Source organism: Anoplopoma fimbria, chromosome 2 (genome assembly GCF_027596085.1).
Source record: "Anoplopoma fimbria isolate UVic2021 breed Golden Eagle Sablefish chromosome 2, Afim_UVic_2022, whole genome shotgun sequence".
NCBI classification, from domain to species: domain Eukaryota; kingdom Metazoa; phylum Chordata; class Actinopteri; order Perciformes; family Anoplopomatidae; genus Anoplopoma; species Anoplopoma fimbria.
In genome coordinates this window covers 10,240,502-10,266,729 of record NC_072450.1, presented here as the reverse complement: position 1 = coordinate 10,266,729, position 26,228 = coordinate 10,240,502, and the positions used below count along the sequence as shown (strand labels likewise).

Sequence of the window (26,228 nt, the reverse complement as noted above, 5' to 3'; positions counted from 1 at the left end):
CTGCCTGGGTGTCATTGTCATCGGTTTTACCCATCATTCCCTTTGGTTATGAAAATATGTTTTCTCAACAACTTTACTGATCAGATGTAGAAATAAAGCAACACTAATCAGCTTGACAGCTATGTATGTGAATAATCAACCAGGTTTAAAACAAGTCCAGTTATTAAGTTAAGTTACTACCCAAACAATCCATAGTAAAAGTCAATTAGATCTTGCAAAGCAACTTCTTGGTTCAACTTTGAAATACTGTGATTGTACCTGCTAACAGTTTAACAATATAGTGGATTATGAAGCACTCTTTGGGGGAGTACGCTTCTGGTTTTAAAAGTATTTTAAACACCTAGAGTGACATTTTTAGGGGATTTGTCAAATAGTGCTCTATTGTGAAGGTGTAGCTTACAGTGTTGGGATCTCAGCAGTGAAACCGGTGTGAAAAAACATAACTGATAGGATTGATGGTGAAAACTACAAAAACAGACCTGGGGTTGTAAAATTTAAAAAAAAGGGATATTCCTTTCAGGCTTCACATGGGAGAGAATCTGCTTCACCAGAAAACACACATCTCAGGTTTGATCTCTGTTGGGTTACCCTCTTTATACTGTATATGCCATGTTTTGAAAGGTGCACAGGCAAAAAAAAAAAAGCATGAAACTTCCCAGAATGCTCCCAGGATTTGTGCTTCCTCCTGACTGTGCTCCCATCCCTTTACAGCATCTACAGCATCAGCTTTCCGTCTCTTTCTCGCACGCTCTGATCCCAATTTAAGTCTTTGACGTTATCTCTCTCTTCTTTTCATCTTTGCAAATGCAACAGTCCATCCCTTCTTTTTTTCCCTGTTCCACCTCCCAAATATCCTCCACAAAAAATGATTATCGTGAACAATGTTTTCCTATATTTCTTCCTTTTCTTTGCGTTTCTTAAAGCGATTCACACCATTTAACACTGTCTATCCATCAGGATCACTCCATTCTCTGTGTGTGTGTGTGTGTGTGTGTGTGTGTGTGTGTGTGTGTGTGTGTGTGTGTGTGTGTGTGTGTGTGTGTGTGTGTGTGTGTGTGTGTGTGTGTGTGTGTGTAACACGATAGCTGCTCCAGTTATTCTAAAGAATTAGCAAGGTGCCGAGGTATTAAGTGGTAGGTATTTTGCTGTAATAGATGCAACACTTGAACAAAAAGCTGATTAAGGATTACATTCTCAACACATTGGAGACCTTATGCCTGCAGCCTCCTCAAAGATGAAACTTTTGTTTGTTTGCATGTCTTGCCGAATTTGTGTAAAGCATTTTTTATTTTACTTTTGAGATTTTAGACCTCACCTGTGTGTAATAATGCCAGAAAATTGTTTGCATCCTCTCTAATTTTTTAGCCAAATTAGATTTTGGGGTGTATTTTTTTGATTGTTCACTTATAGTCTGTGTGGGCTGTTTTTCATTTTCATTATTGTGTTTTAACTTATTGTTTTGCTATGTGTTGGAGATCCTCTGAGACTGTGACTGTGATTAGGGGCTGTACAAATAAATGCAAAATTAATCTGAGGTGACATGCAGATAAACAATAGTAAGGGTATCAACAAGACCTGATGAGGAACCAGATTCATATTTTAATGTTTTTTTATTAAAAGTGTCTGCACAGAGCTCAGGGTAAGAAGTTGTTTTCTCTCTCTGTCTTATAGAGCTCAGCCCCACATCTAAATGTGTGTATTACTATCTCAGAATATGATAAATATTGACAAGTAATATGACAAGATCCGGCCATGTATTCAATAAGGTCAATATTCCACTTAAACGCCATAAATTAAACAAGATTTCAAACTATTTTTTTTGTTGCCTTTAGCGACAAATCAGTGTGTTTCCTTGTGTCTGTGGTAATTTATATCACTTCACCACTTTGACATGATTGCCTGCGCGAGTAAACAATCACACCTGGATCAAAGTACTGGGATAATCATATATCAAGAGCTGGTTAGTGCTAATGTCTCTAGTCAGCTATAAGAGGGGCGGGCTTTGCTATGAGATGCTCCGAAATCTCTCTTTCATCTTTTTATACTTCCTCCTCCATCAAGGCACTTTTCAAAACACAAACACACACACTCCATCCCTGCATCTCTCTCTCTCTCTCTCTCTCTCTCTCTCTCTCTGTTGGTATGACACAGGAAAAAGCCGGGCCCTGCAGCCAACCCCGCCGTCCGCACTGAATGCGATTAAGCTGAGCAGTGATTAATCTGGGCTGCCCCATAATTCCTCTTTACCACTTTAATGGATGTTATCTCCCCTCCTCTGAAGGCTTATCTTGCTGATCGGGGCCAAGGATGAAGTGAGGGAGAGGAAGAGGAAAGGGGGGGTGGTGGCTATGAGTAGAGAGGGGGAGAGCGTTCAAACTAAATCCATACAGGGGTAAGTAAATGAATAAATAAGTAAATAAATAAATGCGGGGATTGAGGAAGCTGCTAAGCGGATAAGGCAGATCAGTCTCTGTAAAGTGCTCATTTGTTTTCTAAGAAGACGAGACGAGCCGCCTTCAAAGCCTGCTGATACAGTAAAAACACTGTCAACATCACGATTCACAGGCAAACCAAATAAATTATCCAAACCGCTGTCAATAAAATCCCCCACCCCCTCACTGTAAATAATAGGTGTACTCCATACTGTAGCTGACAGCTAAATGTTCAAAGACAAAATAAATGTGGGAGTTTTTCGGTAGGCAGTGACGTAAAACAATGGCATTGTTACATTTGCAGTTTTCACGCCGCAACATAAAGTCAAGATTGTTTACTTCCGCTGTTCCAAGTTCAGTCATCACAACCCTGAAACATCAAGTTTGTCCAGGTCTATTGTGGGAATGAAAATGTAATAACTCACCACACCTTAGCTTACAGCACAATCAGCTACATCATGTCAGTGAAAAGTAATTACAAACATTTATGAAGCAATTATTATTGGCAGCCGTGTGTGCATGTCTCTGAACATTTGAATAGGCCACTTTTATTCTTCCATTTAAAATAGTAGAACAAAAAAAAATGAATATTGTAATAATAAAATAGAATTTAATAACATTTAAATACTAAAATTAAAATGAAATAAATCAATGACAGGATATTGGATAAGAAAATTCAGCTACAACAATATTGTGTGTTTTAAACTCTCCTAAATGGACACCACTGTGCATGCTAGTAAGTATGTATGTTTCCGTGTCAGTCCCAGTGTTTTCAGGCCTTTCCTGTCTGTGTCCATGTGTATAAATAAATGCATACGTGAGACGCCAGCTGAGAAGTGATGGGGTTAAATCAGCTCGTCGCTCTTTTTTTTTCTCTTCCCCCTGCTTCGGCTTACAGCGATGTTGCAGTGAGATTCTGTCATAGACAAACCTCTGTGGGATTCCATTCACTACTAGTGTACATCTTTAGGTACAAAGCTGCGGGCTGCATTGGCTCCAGGTAACATAAACGCTCCCTTCAAGCCACCGCGTATCTGCCCATGAAAATTCTCTAAAGGGGTTTAAGCATTTACGCAGAACACTATCAGGCACCGCCGAAAATTCAGCTTACCCTGTTGAATAGGGACTTCAAAGAGAATTGCAAATACCTTTGCACCGCTACATTTTCTCCCCTCTCTCTTCCGCGCTCTCTCGCTCCGTCTCTTCCTGCTTCTTTTCATTTTATATTTTCCAAACACAAGCTGCTGCGTGATGTAAAATGTATTATCAGCCATATATTTCCTCTTTAAATGAATAATAACAATAATCTTTGAGTAATTTCTTTTTTATACAGCTCCGTCTAAATAGGGCAAAGCAAGCAAGCTAATATTGAGCCGCGGGTAAACAAGGCCGTGCAATAATGAGTGTGTGGATTAGGCCTCTAGTCTATGTTGTGCGATAAGGAAAAAACAGCTGCTACCATCCAGGTAACAGCCCGTATTGACTGTCAATGAAGGATAAACTACTGTGCAGCTGTACATTTACCTTTTTCCTTCACACTGTGGACACACTGCACTCACACATATAAAGACACCTAGACACAGACGCATAAAAATACCCACATGCATACACACAGACACAGACTGCATATGTGCGTTAGAACCACAAATAATTGGAATGTAATAAATGCATATGCCTATTTGCAACAATATGATGCATAAACACAGCGTGATTTAATGTAAGAGATAATAAATGGCTTCATAATGAGCAATATAAACGGTCTTTAAACACTTTACTGCTTAGTTCACACTTATAATGAATCTGGGTTCCATGTGTGCATATAAAGTGGGTGTAAAACTCTGCCCGACTCTGCGAGTAAAATGGCGAGCGAAAGAGAAAGAAAAAAAAATGACTGCTGGTAAACATCTGCAACACGATTCAGCCGTGGCCTCTGGCTTACGAAGTATGCTGCCTTTCTTCCCGCGGCAGGACCGGCACAGCAGGCTCTCCAAATAATGCATTACAAAAAATTGCCCGCTGAAATTATTTACGGTGAAACGCACTACAGAAACCATAACATTTATAATGTTTTACAAAGCCATCAAATAAGTGGAGAGGGGGATTAATTGCCCCGGCCCGACCTTAAAATAATTATTTTGAGCGGTGCAACTCTAAACTCCAATGAAATTGATACACTTTGATAATTAGATTCTTGGCACTGACCCGCTGAAGTCAATAAAGGTTATTAAGGCCAATTGCTGTCTAAACGCATTACGGGCAGGGTAAACTGTCCATCGGAGGCCCCTGCTACTCCAGCGCCAATATGATAATCCATTCTCCGTCCTGGGGGTTTCTTCCCCAGCGCCTGTGTCTCCACTCTGCCATACAAAACCAGATTGGATTCGCTTAACCTTTCCAGGACTTTGATCAAATGAGCTCACACAGCAATAACATTTACATTGACCCCCCACCCCTCCTCCCCAACACACACACACACACACACAACCCCTCTCTCTTTTTTTTTTTCCTACCTCCTCCCCCTCTCTGTGTCTCTCTCCCTACAGCTCACTGGCCTCCCTCCCCGACCACTCCTCAGCACCGACCCTCCACGCGCTAGGTCAATAACCTAATCAGCTATCGATGGCGACCGGGCCAGGCTGTGTATTATTGCAGTGCAAGCCTCCTCAGCAGCCCAGATTGTTTCCGAAGACAGTTATTAAAGGGAGGGCAGAAGATGATATGGTCACTAAGCGCAACCCTGTACATTCACCCACACGTGCATGCAGGCAAAAGTCAGCCTCAATTACAAATCAGAGGAAAATTGTGTCACACAATGAGAAGAAAAAAAAAAAAAAAAGTATGTACAGCATATGTATGTGTGTGACCAAACCGTCTGAAAAACAGGGAGTGACAGGCCGGGTGAACGGAGTAGAGGAAGACATGGCCCCGATACCACTTCCTGTTTTGTACATCTTGAAGTATACAAATGTATTCAACTGAGTGGATCCCATTTATTATGAAAGTAGATTAATTTCCTTGATGTGTGTTGAAAAGATTTCCATCTACAAGGCCCGTTCTCCTGTCAAATGAGGGAGAAAGTGTGAGAGCGAGACAGAGCTATGGCGAGATAGCGGGAGCGAGAGAGGGAGAAAACAAGGGAAAGAAAGAACATAAAGAGAGAGAGAGAGAGAGAGAGAGAGAGAGAGAGAGAGAGAGAGAGAGAGAGAGAGAGAGAGAGAGAGAGAGAGAGAGAGAGAGACGGAGTGCACTGAAATCTCTTTGCTTCCGCGCTGGCTTTTGAAGTTGTGAGATGAGCAGCCACAGAAGTCAGGAAAGTGACAAATTAGGGAAAAAGCTGTACTGTGCGAGCAGAGCTGCTAAATCAATTAAAGTCATGCCAAGTGCATATATTAACATCAATGGCACACACATACACACACACAAACACACACACATGCTCGGGACAGGGAGAAAAAAAAGGGGAGATGTGCTCATGGGCTCGCCGCTGTCGCTTCTCCCCCACAGTGAAAAAAGAAAGGATTTTTTTTTTTTTTAAATGCCACACCGGTATTTAAAATAGCCTGCGTAAAGCCGAGACTCTGTGTCTATTGTCAGTCAGAAGGAAGCTATTCATTGTTGCTAGTTTTGGGAAATGTCACTATTGTACGATAGCAGTGATAGTGGAGTCCTGAGGGGACGTAAAGCTGCAAGCAAGGCAGGTCAGACTCCAGCACCACGGATCACAAGGGAATGTAAAACCTTTAACTTAATGTCCAGAAACAACCTTTACCTTATATGTACACTAAACAGCTCACACACACCCTCATACACACATAATACATTTGCTGTACATTCACAACACACATACCTCCACTTGAAGTTTATTCAGCAGCGCGTCTCTTTGTTTCTATCAAGAAAACCACGTGAATTCATGAGGTACTAAAAAGAGACGAGCAAGCAAGTGGACTTTTTTTTTTTTTCTTTTTTGGGTTCTTTATTTATTTATTTATTTATGTATTTTATCAGAATGCCATTCAAATGGAAGGATAAGCATTTGCATGACAACAGGCTGAGGAGCAGAGAGGGAGCCCCGGGGAGAGACAGTATCCATAAACAGGAGCTAGCCCCCCCCCATATTGCAATATTCTTCATACAGCCTAACAAACGCATACATAGCCCAGCGCTTCCCACAACACTGTGTGCTAAATATGACAATAAAGAGAGGGAGGTTGGCTGTTTGTATTGCTATTTTAGCAGGATAAAACAATAGGCTGTTTTATTGCGACAGCACAAAGTATAAAACAACACGATGTCAATTTATAAACCCTATTTGAAGAGACATATATTTGTTATTTTAAAATACCCGTGGTGATATATATCGGATTTGACAAAAATAATGCTGTATTAAAATAAACTGCAGGCAAGAACAGGAAAAATTCGAAATAAATAAATGGCAAACAGCATCTGCACCCAGTAGGTCACTCGCATTTCACTAAATTACACTCTACTGTCAATTGCCAACTTCAAAATGTAAAATATATGCAATAAAGGAATGTAGGGTGAACCCACATAATCTAAATAACTCAAAGTAATTTATAGGAATGCGTTTTAATCTAACTGTAGAAAAGCCACAGCTATCAAAACCAGCAAAAGGAAAATCTATAAGTCACATCTATAGAGTGCTTTTCATCAGCATATCAGAGGTCGATGCATGTATGTAAATATTGCATGCGAGAGCAATAATGTTGTCTTTCATCACAATAGTGAGTGATTATATTTATGCATTCACCAGTGTATTATTTTTGCGAGGGCTCAATATGCATCTCTGCAGAAGATATACTTGCTTTTGTGTGATTTGACAGGTGATTAAACTGTGAAATTAATAATGCTGTTATAAACATAAATCAGAGTAACTGGAGAAGTGAAAAATATAAAAAATACTACATATCTTTTTTTTCTTTTCTTTTTTTATTAATGTTGCGCATTTTATTTGCTCTATTGTAAGTTTCTACAGCCTGTCAGGAATCCACATGAGTGACACACACGCAAACACACACAGTGGATATGGTTTGCTTGCCTATTACAGAAAGGCTGAGACACAGCAACCGAGAGAGAGAGAGAGAGAGAGAGAGAGAGAGAGAGAGAGAGAGAGAGAGAGAGACAGTGAGAAAGACCTCACATTTCACTGATGCCCTTTTCTAAATACAGGTCCAAATCACACACTTCATCTGGGCCCAGAGGTGGAGCTCTAGATGAGTTTAGCCCCTGTCTACTAACCCCTCCACCCACCCACCCACCCACCCAGCCTCTGCCAGGCTGTTCTCTGACTAAGTGAGAGAGAGCGAGCGCAAAAGAGAGAGACTATAGCTGGAGCCGAGCGGCGTCGGCAGCAGTACAGTTCTCCTCCAGCCGCTGCCTTTATCCCCGCCTGAGCATTAGATGTGATTACTGCTCAGCGCTCGACACTGACAGAGACAGAGAGCTCCCACAGACAGCGGGGAGAGGGACGAGAGACATAAAGAGACACGGAGAAAGGAGAAAGAGAGAGAGATGGAGCAGAGAGGAAAAAGAGGAGCACAGCTCTTTCTCGCTCCCTCTGCTGCTGCTACAGTGATACAAGAGTGCCCCCTGCTGCTCCTGCTGTCTGGGTATTAAACACAGGCACATACATGAACACACGGACACACACACACACACACACACACACACACACACACACACACACACACACACACACACACACACACACACACACACAGACACACACTTTGAAATCTAGCTAAGAGAGACAGACTGCATTGGAACCTGCAGGGAGGACGAGAAAGCGAGACCAAGCATGTATATGTGTGGTTTTGTGAGCTGCATATCTACAACGCTGTGTGTGTGTGTGTGTGTTGTGTGTTTTGTGTGTCTGTGTGTGTGTGTGTATGCGTCACATATGTATTGTACACTGCTGTGACTAAGGTAACTTAATTATGAGTCTGACATTACTAAGTGATTCCCTTTACAGTGGTGTCTAACTAATAGCTGCGTGCCCACGTTCCTCTCTAATAAAAGTTCTGTGAAGCCGCGATTTAACACATGACACATCCTTAATAACGCAGCATGGTGAGAAGTTAGACAATCCATCATCTAATTTCAAACACACCCTCCCCTGTGATGAGAATTATTGGACAGCAGATCACTTATGTAGTTTGTATAAGAAGCACAAGAGCAGGCATGTTGAGCATTTAGAAAGCTGAAAACCCTTATTATGAAATGACAGAGTGCCTATGCTGGAACTGCTACTAATTTGGGGCTATGGTAAAAAAGTTATTTTCTACTTCATGTTTTGTATTATTATTATAATTATTATTATTATGGTTATTATTAGATTTTGTATATAAAAAAAGCTATTTCATGCAGTGTTTTTCCCTTCATATATTTTCTAAAACAGGAATTAAATCACTGTAAAATCTGGGACTGATAGTCGGATATTGTGTGTGTTACCAAAGAAACAGTACATTAAAAAGGACATTTTTAGTTCAACAACTCAACGATTATTAAAGTGTTTTGGGTGAAAACGAGTTCAGTAAACTACTGAGGTGGAGAGACCAGACATTTATGGCTGCTCTCAGACCAGCAGAGTGTCTGAGCGGCCTTACCATCGTCTCCATGAGCTTCCAGTCCCTCTCCAGCTGCTCCATCGGTCCGGTCCACCAGCTGCAGAAGCGGGCGAAGCGCCGGCCCTGAAACCAGTACGCCGGCCCTGAAACCAGTACTGCCGCAGCCACTCAAACTCCACCTGCAGGCAGACACACACACACACACACACACACACACACACACACACACACACACACACACACACACACACACACACGTACAAACAAGATTAAAAAGCTGGTTAAGACGGACAACCAACTCTCCCATTAGTTTACCTTAACAACTAATGACTAATGTCACTGCTCCTCAGTTGAAACATTAAACATTACAGCATTATATTTAAATTTATGGAGGATAAGCATTTTTATGTACTACTATAAATTGTGAAATAATCATGTGAAAATACTTTCATATGGTACTGTATAATATAATATGTCTACAAACAAATACGTTGACAATTGCTTTATCTTGCTTTTGTAGCGCAGTTTTTGTCAACTTTGACTAACAATCAAGTAAAAAAATATTTCAGTGATCACCTTTATAATTATATATAAAATATTGCAGTTTCTCTGTTAAGTATATCTTTATTTGTAATAAGACAATAAAAAATTATACATTTTATAAAACCTTAAATCAATAAAAAGTGCTAAAAGGGAATGAGAAAAATCCATTTGCCCAACTAAATGTATTAATTTTAAGTATAAGTATATTTAATAATATTTATTAAGTCTTTGAAAGGAAAGACACAGCAAAGACACTTTCTTTTTAATAACATGAGTCACAAATTGCCCCAACCCAAATAGGACAAACATTGGTCATATCTGTGAATAGAATAACACCCTAACCAGATACACGCAGACAAAAAGACACACAGTAAAAACTATGAATATGTCTGTTCACACACACCTTCTAGTCAGCACACCTGAGAACTCCACCCTCCTCCACCCTCCTGCCTCCTCCTCCTCTCCTCATTCTCCTCCCTCCTTCCCCACTCCCTCGCTCCGTCTGGAGATGACAGTCTCGGCTGCCGAGCCTCTCCTCCGCTGGGAGTGTTTTTGTTTCCTGCTCTTTTGAAGTGCTGATTTAATCCTCGCAAGGATGCTTCATGTAGCCAGGTGTAGCCTATCTATTTCTAAGTGTGTTTTTCTATGTGTATTTGTGTGTTTGTACCTGTATGTGCCGCAGTATGTTTGCGCCCTTGTTTGTGTATCTGTCTACATAGGTGTGCGAGTGGCTTTGTTAGCGTCTGTGCATACAATTGCCAATGTGAGTGTCAAAGATTGCCCCAATTGCCGCCAACGTAAACACGAGACGCCGTGAGTTGCCCTCCCCCAAAACGTCCTACAAAGCATCATCCGCCCAAAACAATGCACGCTCCTTTTCATTTTGACGCCGACAACTGTACGACACAAAAAGTCATTGCATGGAAAGGAGTCGCATATCAAACGGAACAGAGAGAGCTATTGTTCCTTATTCTGAAAACGATTTAGTTTATTGTTCTTTAAACAGAGCATTATCCAATGTATACAACAGAGCCGTTATTTAGAGCTGCAAACTCATAAATAGTGGCAACAAGGTTTAAGAGGGTAAGCTCTACCTAAAGAAAGTCTCCATTCAAATATGTTTTTACTAACCAGTCATCCACTTTCATCCAATGCTGTCTCTCACAAAAGATGCTTCTTGGTTTTGAGGTCTTGATTAAGTATTTTAGAGTCAATGCTGTCAATGACTTGAAACATGAGATGGAACGTGAACACAGGTGTGTATTGTTGATGTTAAATGCTTAGCATGGCATCCACCCTCACATCCCTACAACCTTTTGCTGCAGTAAAAGAAAGTGAAACATCTTGCATTGGAACAAAAGATGGAGGCATGCCCTGCGAGCAAGCATTGTCTGGGTTGCAGGAAGTTTTGTCCCCAAATATATTTGCCAATGCAATTGAATTATGTGTATGGGCATAATCTGTGGCAGAAAGGATTGGCTCTTCTTTATAAAACCTGAAAGTCTACCTTCAACCTTTAGGGGCCAGTGGTCAAATAGCTTCGGAACTTTGAATCTTTGCAAAGTGACTTGTGGCCTCTTTTTGGTCGTGGTTTAAAAAATAAATAAAAAAAATAAGCAAGTAGTCATTGGGCAGTGACATGCTGTCCTGCACCTGAGGCAAGTTAATACAAAGGCCAGGAATTATTTGCACAAACAACTTCAGTGAGGTGTGCCTTCTGTAGAAACAGAACCATCCTACCATTTGCCTCCATAAAGGCTCTGATCACAGCGGGGATGACATGCAAGGATTGGGGCATGTCAGGGAGAATACACAGCCAGTGGCACTGCTCAGCAGCCTCTCAGTCACTCCATACAACCTGCCCTTCAAAGAAATGTCATCCTTTATGGTCCCCTCAACACTCTCCAAATCCACTCCCCTTCGATCACTACAGCTCAAACACACAACAAAGCCGCCGAGCGCCGATATCGGACGTCCTTTTTCTCTCTGCCGGTCCCTCCTTCCATCTCTCTGATTGTCTGCCTGTCCTTTAGTGAGAAGAAACCAACCTGTGTCTCCACTTTGAGCCGACATGGCCGCCTGTCCCCCACTGCGCAGGCCAGTGGCAGCCACAAAGCTGGCCATCTAAGGCTACTGAGGAGTGCTAGCTATGTGGCATTTGGAGTCTGGCCACCCAGCTGAGAGTTACCAAGAGGGGAACTCGGACTAAATGCCACCTATCCAGGCAGACAGATCGAAGGTGTGTGCCAAAGAGAGAGTGGTTGTTAGGGCTAGTTTTTCTCTGAGACGGCATGGGGGAGCGAGAGGGGAGCTAGTGGCTCCCCTGCGGCAGTGGCTGTCATCTCTCCAGGTGATGGACACACTAACTACACATTAGCCCCACATTAGTCGACTGGCCGGCCACCGTGGCAAGTCTGGAGTTAAAGCAAAGTAGCCCCCTTTTTTCCCATTTAATGAGGCACGTTTTTTCTATTTTTTTTCAACACCTTCACAGTATTCCCTGAGCGGGTCCAATCAATTTCCGGGCCGTGGCCCTGAGGTGGGAGCTGATGAGAGTGGGATCGATCCCATTCTGTCGTCCTCTGTTTACCTTTCCAGGCCTCCTCACACATCAGCCAGGAGAGCTGGTACCCCCAATCTCTCTGTGAGCAACCAGGCACGCAATTCACACTCATCACACACTTGCCAGTGGTCATACACAAGCTAGGTTACACTGTACATGCTCAGATTACCTTTTCTATTTCTTTCTATATCCATAAAGCAAAAGAAGATTCATTTTGTTTTCTGTGTCAGGCCACATATGGAGAAGTGGAGTAGAGATCCTTCTTATTACATATGTGACGTATGCCATTAAATTACAGTTAAATCAACTACAGTAACTAAAGCTTAGAAAAATAGGAACCTTTGGCCTTATCAGGATTTCACCGAGCTCCGAGAGTGTGAAATGCATTCACTTTGAGAATATTGTATCCTTTGTGATCTTCAAAGACAAAAAAAAAACAATAAACCCCTAAAAAAATAAAAAATGAACAGTTAAATTGTATCACATTAATTAAAAAACGCATTAAAGTGTAATGAAACTGGTAGATTCAACAGGACAAACAAGTACAAACTACAAACTGCACAGGTCGGCTGGCAGAAATGTGTTTTGAGAGGTGATTTATAGGATTACAATGATATTGCCAGCATAATGCCCTAAGGACAGGTGTTTCAAAGCCAAGCAAATACCTTAGAGCCTGGGGAGACATTGTGGCCTGAAAACAGGACATTGGAAGGTCACGCACACCTGCTTCCACACAGTTTACTTTCTGCCTGAACATGTGGCAAAACCTTGTCCCTCCCTTCAATATTTACCATGGGGGGACTAGCATCATTAGAGGGGGTCCCTCAGGGCACTCTGTCACACACCCACCTGGGAAGTGACACAGTGGCTTTAAATGAGACAAGACGTTTGCATCTGGGATTAGCATTTCAAAGCCAAACATGCACAAGGGGGCCGTGTGGCGATGCTATGTTCGACTACCCCCCCGCCTCCACCTAAGACAGGAGAAAAGATTAAAAAGAGACAGCGAGAGGGACCACGCTTAACAAACAGGTGGGAACTTCGGTTTTCTTCATTTCTGTCTCTGTCTCCCATCAACCCCTACTTCAACTCGACATCCCGCCCCATCCCTGAACACTCACACTCAGATGGCAGACGCTCTGCTTCATCATCGTCAGACCCGCCCACGTCTTCTGACAAGTGTCAACCTCCACCCCCACCGCGGTGCACAATATATCCGTGGCATGTCAGCCGGTGCTAGCTTGCTGTTTAGCACTTTTTTAAGGAAAAGGCCCATAAGGCACTGCTCAGGTCAGGCTGCCTGCGCGTCTCAGGCTTGTTCGCTCCTCGGTCGTCCATGTCAAACACGACCTGCGCAATATGCACCCGCCAAGCGCCAGAGTGGGCCGCCATCATAAATAACCCCACCAACAATACATCATTTAAGTGGGTGTTCTGCTCTCGTGGGCAACTCCAAACAAATGGCCACATCTATCATTGTGAGTGCCAGGTAGGGTAGGGCTGAGCCCCCGAGAGCACCCCCCCTTACTTAAACATTCACACATACATACACACACACACACACCTGTGCTGTTATAAATGGCATCCTGGTTTCCTGAATAAACCTGCTTTGCCCTCCTGGTGGGGGCCTATGCTTGCTAATCCTGTGGCGCTATGCGGCAAACTAGCAGGTGTTGCTAGCTCAACTAGCGCAGCGCTCCTCTTGACAAAGACAGCCCTATTGTTTGGCAGCGCTGAATAATTAATATTGTCTACAACCTTTAAACAACCTTACGTCAGACTCATCTGTCATGGCGTCCCGCTGAGGAGCCTGGGTGCTAGCGTCGGCTAGGATGTACGCTTTGAGCCCAGGGGTGTTAAAAGGGGGGGAGAGGTGAAGTGCTATATTAACTGTTGGCCTGCGGCAAGCTAGCACGAGGTGCTAGTGGCTCCGCAGGCGGCCCTTCGCGTTCTTCTTTTTTTTTTGACCTCGCTCTATCCCCTTCATACCCCAAGCCAGCATCAATCCTTCTGTGTAAAAAGAGGTAAGCGAGGGGAGCAGGGCATGACTCCATCTTAAGATAACATATGGAGAGGCTATTGCCTCCCGATCCATCACCATCCCAGGACAAATTACAACAACCTGGATTTCATATTGGAGGCTTTTCCCTGAGAAGAACTCATCAGGTAAGAAGGTAGAAAGCTGGCAAGCTCCCATTTTGCCGCCTACAGTGTTTTAACCTGCTTTCAGTGGACTGCCCTTATGGTCTGTAAGTCCCATAATGCAGAGGATATGGAAAGTGCTGTTCAAACCAGGATTAAATAGTATCTGGATTTTAGTGCCGATCAATTCCTTTGACTATAATTTACCGCATTCTATGCACAGTTTCAATTAACAAAATGTTGTTAGTGTATTTGTTGAAATGCTGTGTGGTTTGTCAAGAAGATTATTCTACAGAAGCACAAATGTTTGTTCAAATAAGTTATTTATACATTGTATTAAGATGCCTAAATTCTCTATATTCCATGATAATTTTCTAATATCTTTCCCCTCTTCCGTTGGATCCTGTCCCGATAGAATCCAGTCATGTTTGCAGATGGTTGTTAGCTATCTTTAACCTCCTTGGAGTACCAGATGATCGAGGACTACAGCATCAGAAGAATTCAGATACCATCAGGCGGTTTCACAGAAAATAAATTATTAAAACTTTCAAAGACTGGCATGCTATTGTCTAAACTTTATTGGCACATGTTCTGTTGTCCAATGTGGCAAGCCTCACTCATCTGGTACTCCAAGCAGGCTAAACTTATCGAAAATATTTTCAAATGCTGTTTGAATCAGGCCCACTGCAAAAGTAGTAATAAGGGCAACAACAGGTTTACACAAGTTACAAATGAACACCTATACAAACTCAAAAGTCGCAATACAAATAAACGTTAACAGTTGAGATTATGCAAACATCCCAGACATGTGTGTGTGCAATCATGCAAAACAGACAGATAAACACACATGGGGATGTGCATGTGAACACACACCCTGTCCCCACCTCATTGTGAATCTCCTCACAGTGCTGTAGCGTTGTCGGCAGCAGGGCCAGCAGGCTGTGGGAGCCTGTCTCTGGGTCAGTGTGCAGGTTGGACAGGGCCTCTTGACACCGTGACTGGATGTAGGTCAGGGTCCCACTGGAACACTGGTAGGAGAGGGACAAACCCAGTGTTAGACAAATAACTGCCATGCAGGGATTAGCTAGGCCCTGTCAATCAAAATATGATAGAAAATGTAAGCTTAAGTTTAACACATTTTTAGAGTATGTATGTTTGTTTTTGAACATGCATACATAGTCTATTCAATTCAACATATGATATATACTGTTATATGTTATTTCTCAGTTAATGGTGTTAGTGGATGTTTAGGACAAAGTTTAATCTATTTTAAGCTTTCATACATCTTCACATTTCTTTTTTTCACCCAATAAAGCACATAGAATCCTTCGATTATACTGAAAACAGTATTATTTAATTAGTTAAAAAAAAAAATGACCAGACACAGTGTTGAAGTTTTTAATTATGTGCAGTCTTTCCCTTATATAGCGTCTTAGTACAAGCAGCAGCCCGTACTGAAATCAAAGAGGACTGTTGGCTCGTTATTCAGCATTTCCACAACAAATTCAAAACACTGCATTTTTCCCTTTTAGGCTTATTGCCTTCTCACCTCGGCCACTCTGTGTGTGGAGCTGAAGCGTGCATTCTCTCCAGCCAGGACACAGTGCTGGTGGGTACTGTTCAGGTCATCTGATGAAAACAGGGAAGAGACATATTTCAGAGTATGCCGACGATACCACCAACAATCATCAACAGAGCAGAGGAGTAAACAGACCGCAATAAGAATTTAATAAAACATTGTGGAGCGCAAAAGCCCAGAAGAATAAAATAAGAGTTGAGATTTCCTTTTTTTGATTGTGTGTTTTTAATTAATTATAATGAAAAGAAAAGAACTGATTACAACAGAAAAACAGATGAAGAGCAGGACACGAAGGAACATGACAACTAAATCATCTTGTACGCTCAGACAGATTGCGCTTGGTCCAGCAGCGAATCAAATAGAATGAGCAGCATTGTAATATCATTTTTAATTACCAAACAAAACCAGATCGTGCTCAATCTGTCAAGATGGAAGAGCCATACCAACAAACATTTGTCCAATATCACAGAAGCTTTACAAAGAGGCCTTACTGCTGTTTCCTGTGTATCCCTCCATGTGTTTCTTTGTGTGTATAGATGTTTCTCAGCTCTGCCATTATTTGCCTCATACCAATAATTAATTTAGCCATGACAGAGCTGTCATTCACAGCACATGTGCATATTTACACCCGCCTTGAGCAAGAGTACACTGGCTAATGCCTGTGATTTGAAAGTCAAACAGCCAAATGCTTTGAGAGGAAGATATTATTGTTTGGTGGGAGAGAAAAAAAAAAAGATGGTGACAAACAAAACAACTTGCCGGTGTTTTCTTCACCCTGATGAGATTGTGAGGGATTAGGTCTCTGGGCAGAATTACTCTGCGTCTTTAAAACTGTTTATATCCAATAACAAATTATCTCCATCAATCTGCTCTTTTCTTGGCGTGTCTGATGCGTCAGTGGGTTCAGGAGGGAGTAGAGGCAAACTCGATAACTGTAATAAATATTTATCTTTCTTTCAACCCCTGCGCCTGCTGCCACTTGTCCTCCTTTTCCAGGAAGCAGGCTTTTAAATATATTGGGTCAACTCTTTTCTCCAGTCCCCCTGTGCATTGGGAGCAGGAAATCTGATTATTGAACAGGCCCGGTGTCAAGACTTGCATTGTTCTTTTTTAACCACCGAAATTCCATTTGGGTGGAAATGATGGTGATTCAATTTGCCTCCAGCGGCTCAGACATTAGCAGTTCAAAGGGGCCAGCAGGCGACAAATGGTGCTGAAAAGACATTATGGTGTCTGCGGTTATACAACGTTGTAGTTTTCTTTTAACACCGCTAACTATCTATCATATGGTGTATGTCACTAAAAGACTGGTACAATATATTGGCACATGGTTTAGCGGTGGCAGCTCTGTCTTGAGTTTACGTATGTGCGTTTGAAAAAAGGAACAGGGGGAGGAGGGGGTTATCCTTCCTCCAATAAGCAGAGGACTGTGTGTGTATTTGTGCAAATTTATAGGTGCGTGCATATGTTCGTGCATCGTGCCAAGTATTTAATTCAGGTGGACCGACAAAGCGTCAGACAGCCAAGGACTGTGTGTGAGCTGCTATCGTTGTGCAGCAGTTGGCCTCTCAAGGGCGTACTCACCAAGTGGAGCATAAATCCCCACTGATCCGCGACAGTCAAGTCCCATTAGAATGGTCTGCACAACAGCCCATCACTCTATTATCATGGCTGGCCTGAAACTGACTGTTCTATTGTAAATCTTATCCGGCTAAAGGAGGTCGGCTTCAAGCCCTGTCAGGCTGAATATTAGGTACAGACATTGCTGCTCTCAGATGAAAACATAGCAGCTTCAAAGACTCAATTTAAGGAATCCATTAAAAACCTTCCTATTCCTTGATTGCTAAAAGATTCAGATTGGCCAAACACATAAAACATAATGTAGATAAAGTAGATAGTAGATTGAGACAAGATAAATACAAGTAAAGCAGCTTCCTGTGTAACATGTTTGGAATTTAAACTATTTCCTGATGCTAACAAAACAGCAGTTTCTCACCTGCTGTAGTCTTGCTGATTAATCCAGAATGCAGTTACTTATAATAAAGCATTTGTAGTATGCATTTGCTGTTGTAAACCTTGATAGGCACCAGGTAAGCTAGCTGTACAGCATCTGGACAGTCCATGTGTTGGTGCACCTATGATCGCTATGTCTGTGCAATAAAAAAGGAACCGGTTCTCTCCATGTTTTGGTTCAGGTTCTGCTTTTGGACCATAAATTACTTGCACGGTTTCACATATCACGCCCTACCTGGGGAGACGCTGAATTAACTTGGGGAAAAAAACCATTGTGCTGTTCGATGAAATATGGGGTATATATTGTATAAATTAACAGTACAGGTACATATCTCACTAACCAAAACCTCCTCTTGAGTGAACGTACGTTTTGTAGTTTGGTTATATGTTTTGAATTTGTACAATGGGTCTCGTGGGATCTCGGGCTAAAAAAGTCTTAAAATGAAATTCAAAAACATCAAAGAAAAACACAAAAAACTCTTAAAGTAAAGCGCATCTCATCCAAAAATGTGTTTGATATAGGCCTGTAGATCATGTCAGTCACATGCCTTGACTCCATGTTCTGCTCTATGCTGAAAGCGGCTGTAAATCTTAGCAGAGTATTTATGATGTTTGTGCAGAGTGCACAGGTAGGGGTTCAGTGTCTTCATAAAAAAGCACATGTGAGTGTACCCAAGATGGATGTAGGTATTTACTGTAAGAAAAAAATATTTTAATCACAAAGTCTCTCTAATAACTAGGTCAAATATGTATATTACCACACACCTATCAGGTTGGATAATAAAATATAAAAAATTAGGAAAATAAAAGAAAATGAGTTTGTTGTAAGCATTAAGAGGGAATGCCATAAAGAAGCATTAACCAATCCTAGTTGGGGGGAAAGTATAAAAAAATTAAATAATAACTATGCTTTCTAATGTAAACATTGGTTAAATAAATAATCATAAAGGTATAAGATAAGATAAGATAAGATAATCCTTTATTAGTCCCGCAGCGGGGAAATTTGCAGGCTTACAGCAGCGTAGAGTAAAGTGCACACAAGAGACATAGTAGAAGAAAGACAAGATAAAAGTAAAAAATGAAAATAAAAAAAACCAAGTATTATAAATAAGCAATAAAAAACAGTAGAAAATCAACAATAACTGAAATATTATATTTACAGACAGAAAAAACTATTTTAACTATTATTGCACAGTGTAATGTATTGCACAGGTTTTTATTGTCATGTTATTATTGTCATGTGTCATGTGGTCTGCTGGGAGCAGAGTTGGTTGTGCAGCCTGACAGCAGCAGTATATAACTATAAGTCCTGATGGGAAATAAAATGCATATGCAATAGATTTGCGTAGATTTTCGTGATAAATATAATTAAGGAATATGGTGTTCAGGCTGTACTATTGATCAATTTGAACAGTTGAAGTGTATATTTTGTTTTTCTTTAGCATATGAATTACATTAACAAATCACAGATTTAACAAAAAAATATAGCAATTCGTTGAGCAGATTAGGATAAGACTGTAAAGTAGGTCTATCCCTGAATACGTATGAGAGCAGAGAATGTTTAAGAATGATAAAACTTAACTTCTTGTTCGCCAGCTTCTGCTGCAAGGTGGACAAATGTCCTCACACTCACAAAATATGAGAAAGCTTTGAAGGGCCCACAGGGCTGAACAGAGGAGTGTGGAGGTGTCCGCTGCAGCCAAAAGCATTAGCTGTGATTTACACCCCTGTGGCTCACTGTCTGTCCTCTCCATAGAGACGTAGTCAGCACCGGGTCACAGGACTTCATAAAATAACATTTGGTTTTCCTAACCTCTCTAATGCACACAATTTCATGGATCCTTAAAACCACCCCTCCACACACACATCTCAGCTCCACTTCTCCTGTGGAGAGGGTTAAAGGAAGAGAATATAACGTGACTGGGAAGTGCATCCTGCTGGAAGGGGTCATTTGGGACAAAGTACAAGAAACACTCAAACAAAAAGCAATAAACGTGTTTCTTTCCTCCAAAGTCAGACCCACCGGTGAAAGCTGTGTGAGCAACGTGTTTACATGTGCATGTGTGTTTGTGTTTAAGGAGAAGATTAAGTACCTCTCATGTAATAGCAGTCTCCGGGCTCCAGTGGCAGCGTCAGGCCAGGTGTGTGGATGTCCCAGGCTACCTTGAGCCCGATCCTCCAGCGTGGCTTCTCGCTGCTGCCTCCCTCACTGCTCTCACCTGTCAATCACACACAGCCCAACTCACTGTAACATTTGCATTTTACATTTATATTCACATTTCAGGCTTTTGGGTTTGACAGTTTCACCCAGCGTGACTTAAACTGAGTGTAAAAGTGCGATACGCTTCAATTCCTCACATTTTCATGGGAAAGCATGTGGTTTATCTCTATATAATGACAACTATTTAACTAAATATTAATCCCAATCTGTAAATACAAGTGATGTCTGGGAAATGCAGTGCTAAAACGCTGTAACAATGCCTTAAATGTAGCCAAACTGAATGAATATAATGAAATAGTAAGGAGTGTGCAACGATTGAAACCATACCACACGAAAAAGGGATGCAAGATGTAAGTCTTTGTCTCTAAAAGGTAAGAATCACTTAACAGCAGAGCGAAGATGATATGTGTTGCTGTGATCATATTTGCTGTTAGCAACGGATCTTTAAGCCATCATTATGCTGCACAAGAGGAAATAGTTGGATAAAAGCCCCTTGATGTTGTTTAGTGAGTGTGTGAGACTGTGTTATTGGACAGCAGGTATCCTATGATATTCCTGTTTCTGAACCCATTCGCTGTAACCGCCTCCCCTGTTCTTCTCTCTCCTTCCATTCTTACACGGCATACTAGGAAAACAAGATTTGGCCCGGCTGGCCAACACCCTTCAGCAAAATCAATACTAAAGTCTTTCTGGGCCTCTCTGCCCCACAGCTGCCTTTTCCTTTGCTCAGCACGGATAAATAGTAACTTAATTTCCAGCCATTGTGCTCTGAGAGCCAGCTAATGGCAGCACTCCCCAAGGCCTCAGGAATGGTGGAATATCATCCTCTGTGCCGGAAAATGTTCAGTCGTGGCAGATTCCTTTGGATCAGCGCAGCTGGGAAAAACACTCAGCACACTCCACCGGCTGAAAAACAAGGTGAGGCTGCTCACAGAGAAAAAAGCCTATCAAAGGAAGCAGGTATCATGCAAAACATCTAAATCACTGTGCATCTAAGATATCTAATGTACTGAGTTTCTTTTTTTCTCTCAGGGACAATTTAAGGAGCGTGACCTTTTTGTAAAAGTGCAACGTTCCCAAAGGTAACAATTTCATTAGCCTGGTTCTGGGAGTCCTCAGAGCCAGAAACTGGGATATAGCTCCATCAGACTCTCCTCTCTAAAGTCTGGAGCTGTGGGTCATTCATGACTAGAAAAGACGCAGCTGCTGAGCACTGCGAGGTGTTATGCCATGGTGTTTGACGCTCGTGTTCACAGGGTCAGAGTTGAAATGACCTAGAACAAATCATGGAAACAGGCCGCTGCAGCAGGTGTTTCTGGTTAAGAAAACCCCAATGAAGAAAGCCCAGCTGTAAAGTGGGTTGGGTTGTCAGAGCAATTGGCATCTTACCTGTTTGATATCGTAAAATGACTGTTTCAAGACCCAGATGCAGACTGTATAGAGCTCCCACCGCTGACGGCACAGTACATGTACTCTACGTGCGCTGATCTACAGCTGCACCTTTATCTCCCTCCACAACAGGAAAGCATGTTTTGATGTTCTTCCAGCCTTTGTAAGGTGAAAGGAATGATCTAGGGAGTGGCTGTTCAAGGGACTTCAGAATTTTTTTTTTTTTAAATCCAAAGCTTCATTAATCATAAGTATAGTGAGTATCATTTATACTGTCATTTCCTTACAAATTACAGAGACATTTTAATGGTGGTACAGTCTTCCATAGTTGCTTTGCATATGCTCTAGAAAGCCAAGTTCCTCCCTCGCTAAGATTCTCTATCAACTCGATCAGCACGCACTATCAGCTCTTGAAAGGGTGCACATTCCATAATTAGGAGACATCGTATTATCCATACAGTACAGTCCAGGACCACTTATCAAAGCGCGGCTCATTATTCCGTATCAGATAATTGCACATCGATCATTTCTTGGGGAAATGATTTAGATGAGATGCGGCGTGTGTGATAAGGCCTGTTTGTTAGACTGCGCCATTGAGCGCATGTTAAGAGCTCAGATCCACATGTCTGTGATCTCCCGACGCACGGGCGGCGATAAGGCTGTCAGCGGCAAGCCAGTGATGACATTTGATAATGCCCTGACACTATCGCGTAGATGGATCTGATGGCTGCCTCACCAGAGGCCATGTCTACAGCTGCTACAGCGCTGCTGTAGGGCCATAATACACAAGGTTAGCTGTATCTGATCCACCATGAAGCAACTGAGATAAGTTGATGGGATATTGAAGTGAAAGAGAAGACGGAATCTTAATTACAGAAACGACATGGCAAAGACTCACATGACACACTTTGGATTTAAGTGCCTAAGTGTTAAATCTTGGGATCTCAACTATTGTTGTCTAATTAGCACACTTTTAAGCTATTTTAGCTTTCACCCTTACCTTTGTCATCGTGACAGCTATAGCTGTAAACAGCCACCGGAGAATGATTGATGAGGTTCTCATCGTGGTGCCACCCGACCGCCATTTTCCCCATGCCATAGTAAGGCTCCTCTTTGAGCTGGCTCATGGCTGCTGGGTCCATGTAGTTGAGTAAGGTGACATTGAACTTGGCCGGACCGGTGCATGCCGGTGGAGGACTCGGCTGGGAACACCCCTGCCCGCTTGCCTGCTCCTCCCTGTCCTTAATGTGGTGATCTGATAAGCTGTGCTTGAGGTTTCCCGCAGGTTTCTCCTGGGCCCCCGGTCCCGTAGGTTTAGTCACTGGGCCAGTGATGGTCTTAGGCACCCAGCCCGGGAATTTTCCTTCACTCTGCTCCGATCCGGCTGCAAAAACCAATTCACTTGGTTTGACCTGGGAGGACTCTCCCTCCTCACTGCTGTGTTTGGACTCCGTCTCCCATTCTCCTTCTTGTTTGGACCCGGAGCATCCTTCTTCACTGTGTTTGGACTCAATGTCCCACTCCTCGCTGTGCTTGGACTCTGTGTCCCCCTCCTCACTTTGTCGGGACTCTGAGTCCCCTCCTTCACTATTCTTGGAGTCTTCACTGTGTTTAGACCCTGAATCCCCTTCTTCACCCTGTTTGGCCTCTGCCTCCTCCTTCGCACATTGTGTAAGCCTGTCTCCTTCCTTCTGCACAGACACATCGGAGCAGAAGAAGGTGTTGAGCTCACACAATGCCTTGCAAGCAGCCCTCAAATCGGGGTCACAACAGTTCTGTCCTTTGACCTCAGTGTCCTCGCTGTGCCAGGGGATGGCAAAGAGCCGTGTGTCCAGATAGCGATAGGTGTGGCCCGGCTCGCCCAGCAGCGTCCGTGAGACTGCGGTGAATACATCTCGTTCGCGGATGCGGACCAAATCCCTCAGGAGGCAGCCCTTCCTTCTCAGGGTGAACAGAGCCGCCTGCACCCGACCATGGAGCTCGGCGGGCAGCGAGCAGGATCTCCTCAGAACCAGGCCGGAGTAACTGGAGTCCCACTTGGGAACACAAGACATTCTTATCAGGATGATCATGACATACAGAAACATAACAAACAAAAGGAAATTACAATCTTATTTGGAGAACATGTTTCTTGCTCCAGTCCTGAGCAAATTATCACACAATACAGTGCTGTATAGAAGACAAAAGGCTGCTGAAGGCTTTTTAAAGTGGAGGTCTTGGAGTCAGTAGCATTATACAGATGTGTGGCAGGCTCACCAGTTGCTGATAGCCCCGATCTGCAGGTCCCAGAAAGGGGATCTTCTGGTCTCCCAACTCCCGCAGTAGCTTCTGCCTCTGTGAAACAATACACAGTAAAACAGGATGATTAGTAGCAGCAGGAACCTTTGGCATGTAGATAGTGCATCTTTTTTAAATACTCCCTTTGCTGTCTAAGTTATCAAATACCTCTATTAAAATACAAGTGTATTACTTTTGGGGAATTGCAGAGATGGCGAGAGGGGCAAACTCTCATTACCGTATACCTTAAAGCATCCAACTTCTACCACCAAGGTGCTGTGATTGGACACTAAAATTACAAAATTCTCACACTACTTCCTGGCAAAAGAAACTGTAAGAAATATATAAGAGTGTGTGAGACACAAATATCTTATGGGCCTGTATGGCCTACATAAGTCAGAGTCTGTCTATACTGCCACTTCCACTGTGGCACTTTATTTAAAGTTCTGAAAACACAATCTTTGAATACAAGAATGCCTTTTCCTTGCAGGAACATAGCATTTGCTAACGTTATATATATATATATTTATTTCCAACCATTGTACCTTGCCTCACTATAAATATATTCTTTAGAAAAAAAAAACTGTGAAATGTACAATAGCATCACATACCGGAGTATATCATACATACTGATACACCAGTTATTTGGGGATCAAATTAATACATTAGTTCTAACAAATGATGCTCTCAAAACAGTCTGAGGCAGCACTGGAACCTGTTCCTTTTCATTGACGTCTCACATTTTTATGATTTGGTGAAGGCTGCCGTGGGGTTCCTCACAACCTTATAAAAGATGCCCTGTGCCATACAGAGCTCCCCCAATAAAAACGTCAACCTGGTGGAGGGATCAAAGTACTTTTCATTGGGACGCATTCCATTCTGACCTGTAAATCCAATGGCAACTGGCATAAAAACTATATGCCCAAATAAATTTCACAACTATTTCCCCAGCCTGCCTTCCGTATGTGCTTGCGCGAAGGTATGTGAAGGCGTTGTATGTGTGTGCATGTGTGGGTTCACACCCTCATATTCATTCCCCCCACAGGTGCACACACACACACACACACACACACACACACACACACACACACACACACACACACACACACACACACACACACACACACAGCCGCTGCATGGTGTCTCAGCAGAAGGGGGAAGGAGAAATGTCACCGACACGCCACTGTATTTTTACATCTTTAAAAGTTTCTCATTAATTGCCCTGTGCATCAACCACCACGCGGTCGTGACGGTTTATGGAGAGACGACCCTGTGTATATTTCCGAGACATTTACAACAGGCGTCTCACATTTCTGCTGCCCTAATAATGCCAAAGACCTCATGTGGCACACTACAGGGGGAATATGGGAACCGGCTGCCAAAACATGTCCCAACTTTAAGAGTGAAATAAAACGTCCTGTTAATAACATTAAAGTGCAGGTATTAAAAAGATGTGTGTCCTGACTCAAAAGGGGGCACGATCAAAAAGAGGGCAAGCGGTGCAGTATGTGCATTAAAGACAAGTGGGAGGTAAAAACAGATCCCCAATAACGGAGGCAGAAGAAAATGGGAGGGCAATCGGATCAGAAGCAGTTTGGTGAATTTACCTTCAGGGCTGAGTCTTTACCTTAGGCTAAACAACACAACACCTGCTGAAAGTTTCCTTAAAGGATGCACAAGTGTACAGGCCTTCCAAGTTATTCTGGAACAAACAAAAACAGACTTGGAGACAGTTGGAATCTTAAAAAACAAAACAACATGCACTATTCATGGCCAGACTGCATTCAAAGGCTGTTGGAAGAAATTGACAAGCTGACACACATTCATTGGTGTCAAATTCTACCTCATGACAGAAGCTCAAGATATCAAGGTGAGGCTCTGGGCGAGTGTTGTCTGTGTATGCGCGTCTGTGTGTATCTGTGTGTGTGTGTGTGTGTGTGTGTGTGTGTGTGTGTGTGTGTGTGTGTGTGTGTGTTGTGTGTGTGTGTGTGTGTGTGTGTGTGTGTGTGTGTTTTTATCCGTGCGCTGCTGTGAGCCTGTACATATCCATATCCTGGCATCCATCTGCTTTAAGTAATATCCTTACAGTCTGCTTTGGTCACACCACTACTGTTTACACAAGCACGAAATGTTCCCTTATAATGTACGTGTGTGTGTGTGTGTGTGTGTGTGTGTGTGTGTGTGTGTGTGTGTGTGTGTGTGTGTGTGTGTGTGTGTGTGTGTGTGTGTGTGTGCGTGTGTGTCTAAGGCTTCAACAGATACAAAAAAATAACACGCAGCCAGGGTAGCGAGCATGATGCTTCAACGCCAGTCGCACACAACCGAGGCCGTCACACACATGTCGGAAACATCAAGCTACTCAGAAATTCCACAGAAAAAAAAAAAAGGAAAGACAAGAAGTTACCAGAGCCCTCTGAAGCAGATGGACTCTCTCAGTATCAGAAGGCCGCTGTGTCTGTCTTCCCGTCTCTGTCTCTGTACCTGA

General features: G+C 42.6%; 1 protein-coding gene across 1 annotated transcript in view; it reads right to left on the bottom strand.

The window, feature by feature from the left end:
- fto (FTO alpha-ketoglutarate dependent dioxygenase) overlaps positions 1-26,228 on the bottom strand; it is a 117,466-nt gene that overhangs the window by 72,739 nt on the left and 18,499 nt on the right. Inside the window, 7 exon segments of the mRNA XM_054613701.1 lie at positions 9,056-9,169; positions 9,172-9,195; positions 15,149-15,292; positions 15,814-15,893; positions 19,950-20,075; positions 22,467-23,502; positions 23,723-23,800. Coding sequence (XP_054469676.1) covers positions 9,056-9,169; positions 9,172-9,195; positions 15,149-15,292; positions 15,814-15,893; positions 19,950-20,075; positions 22,467-23,502; positions 23,723-23,800 — 1,602 coding nt within the window.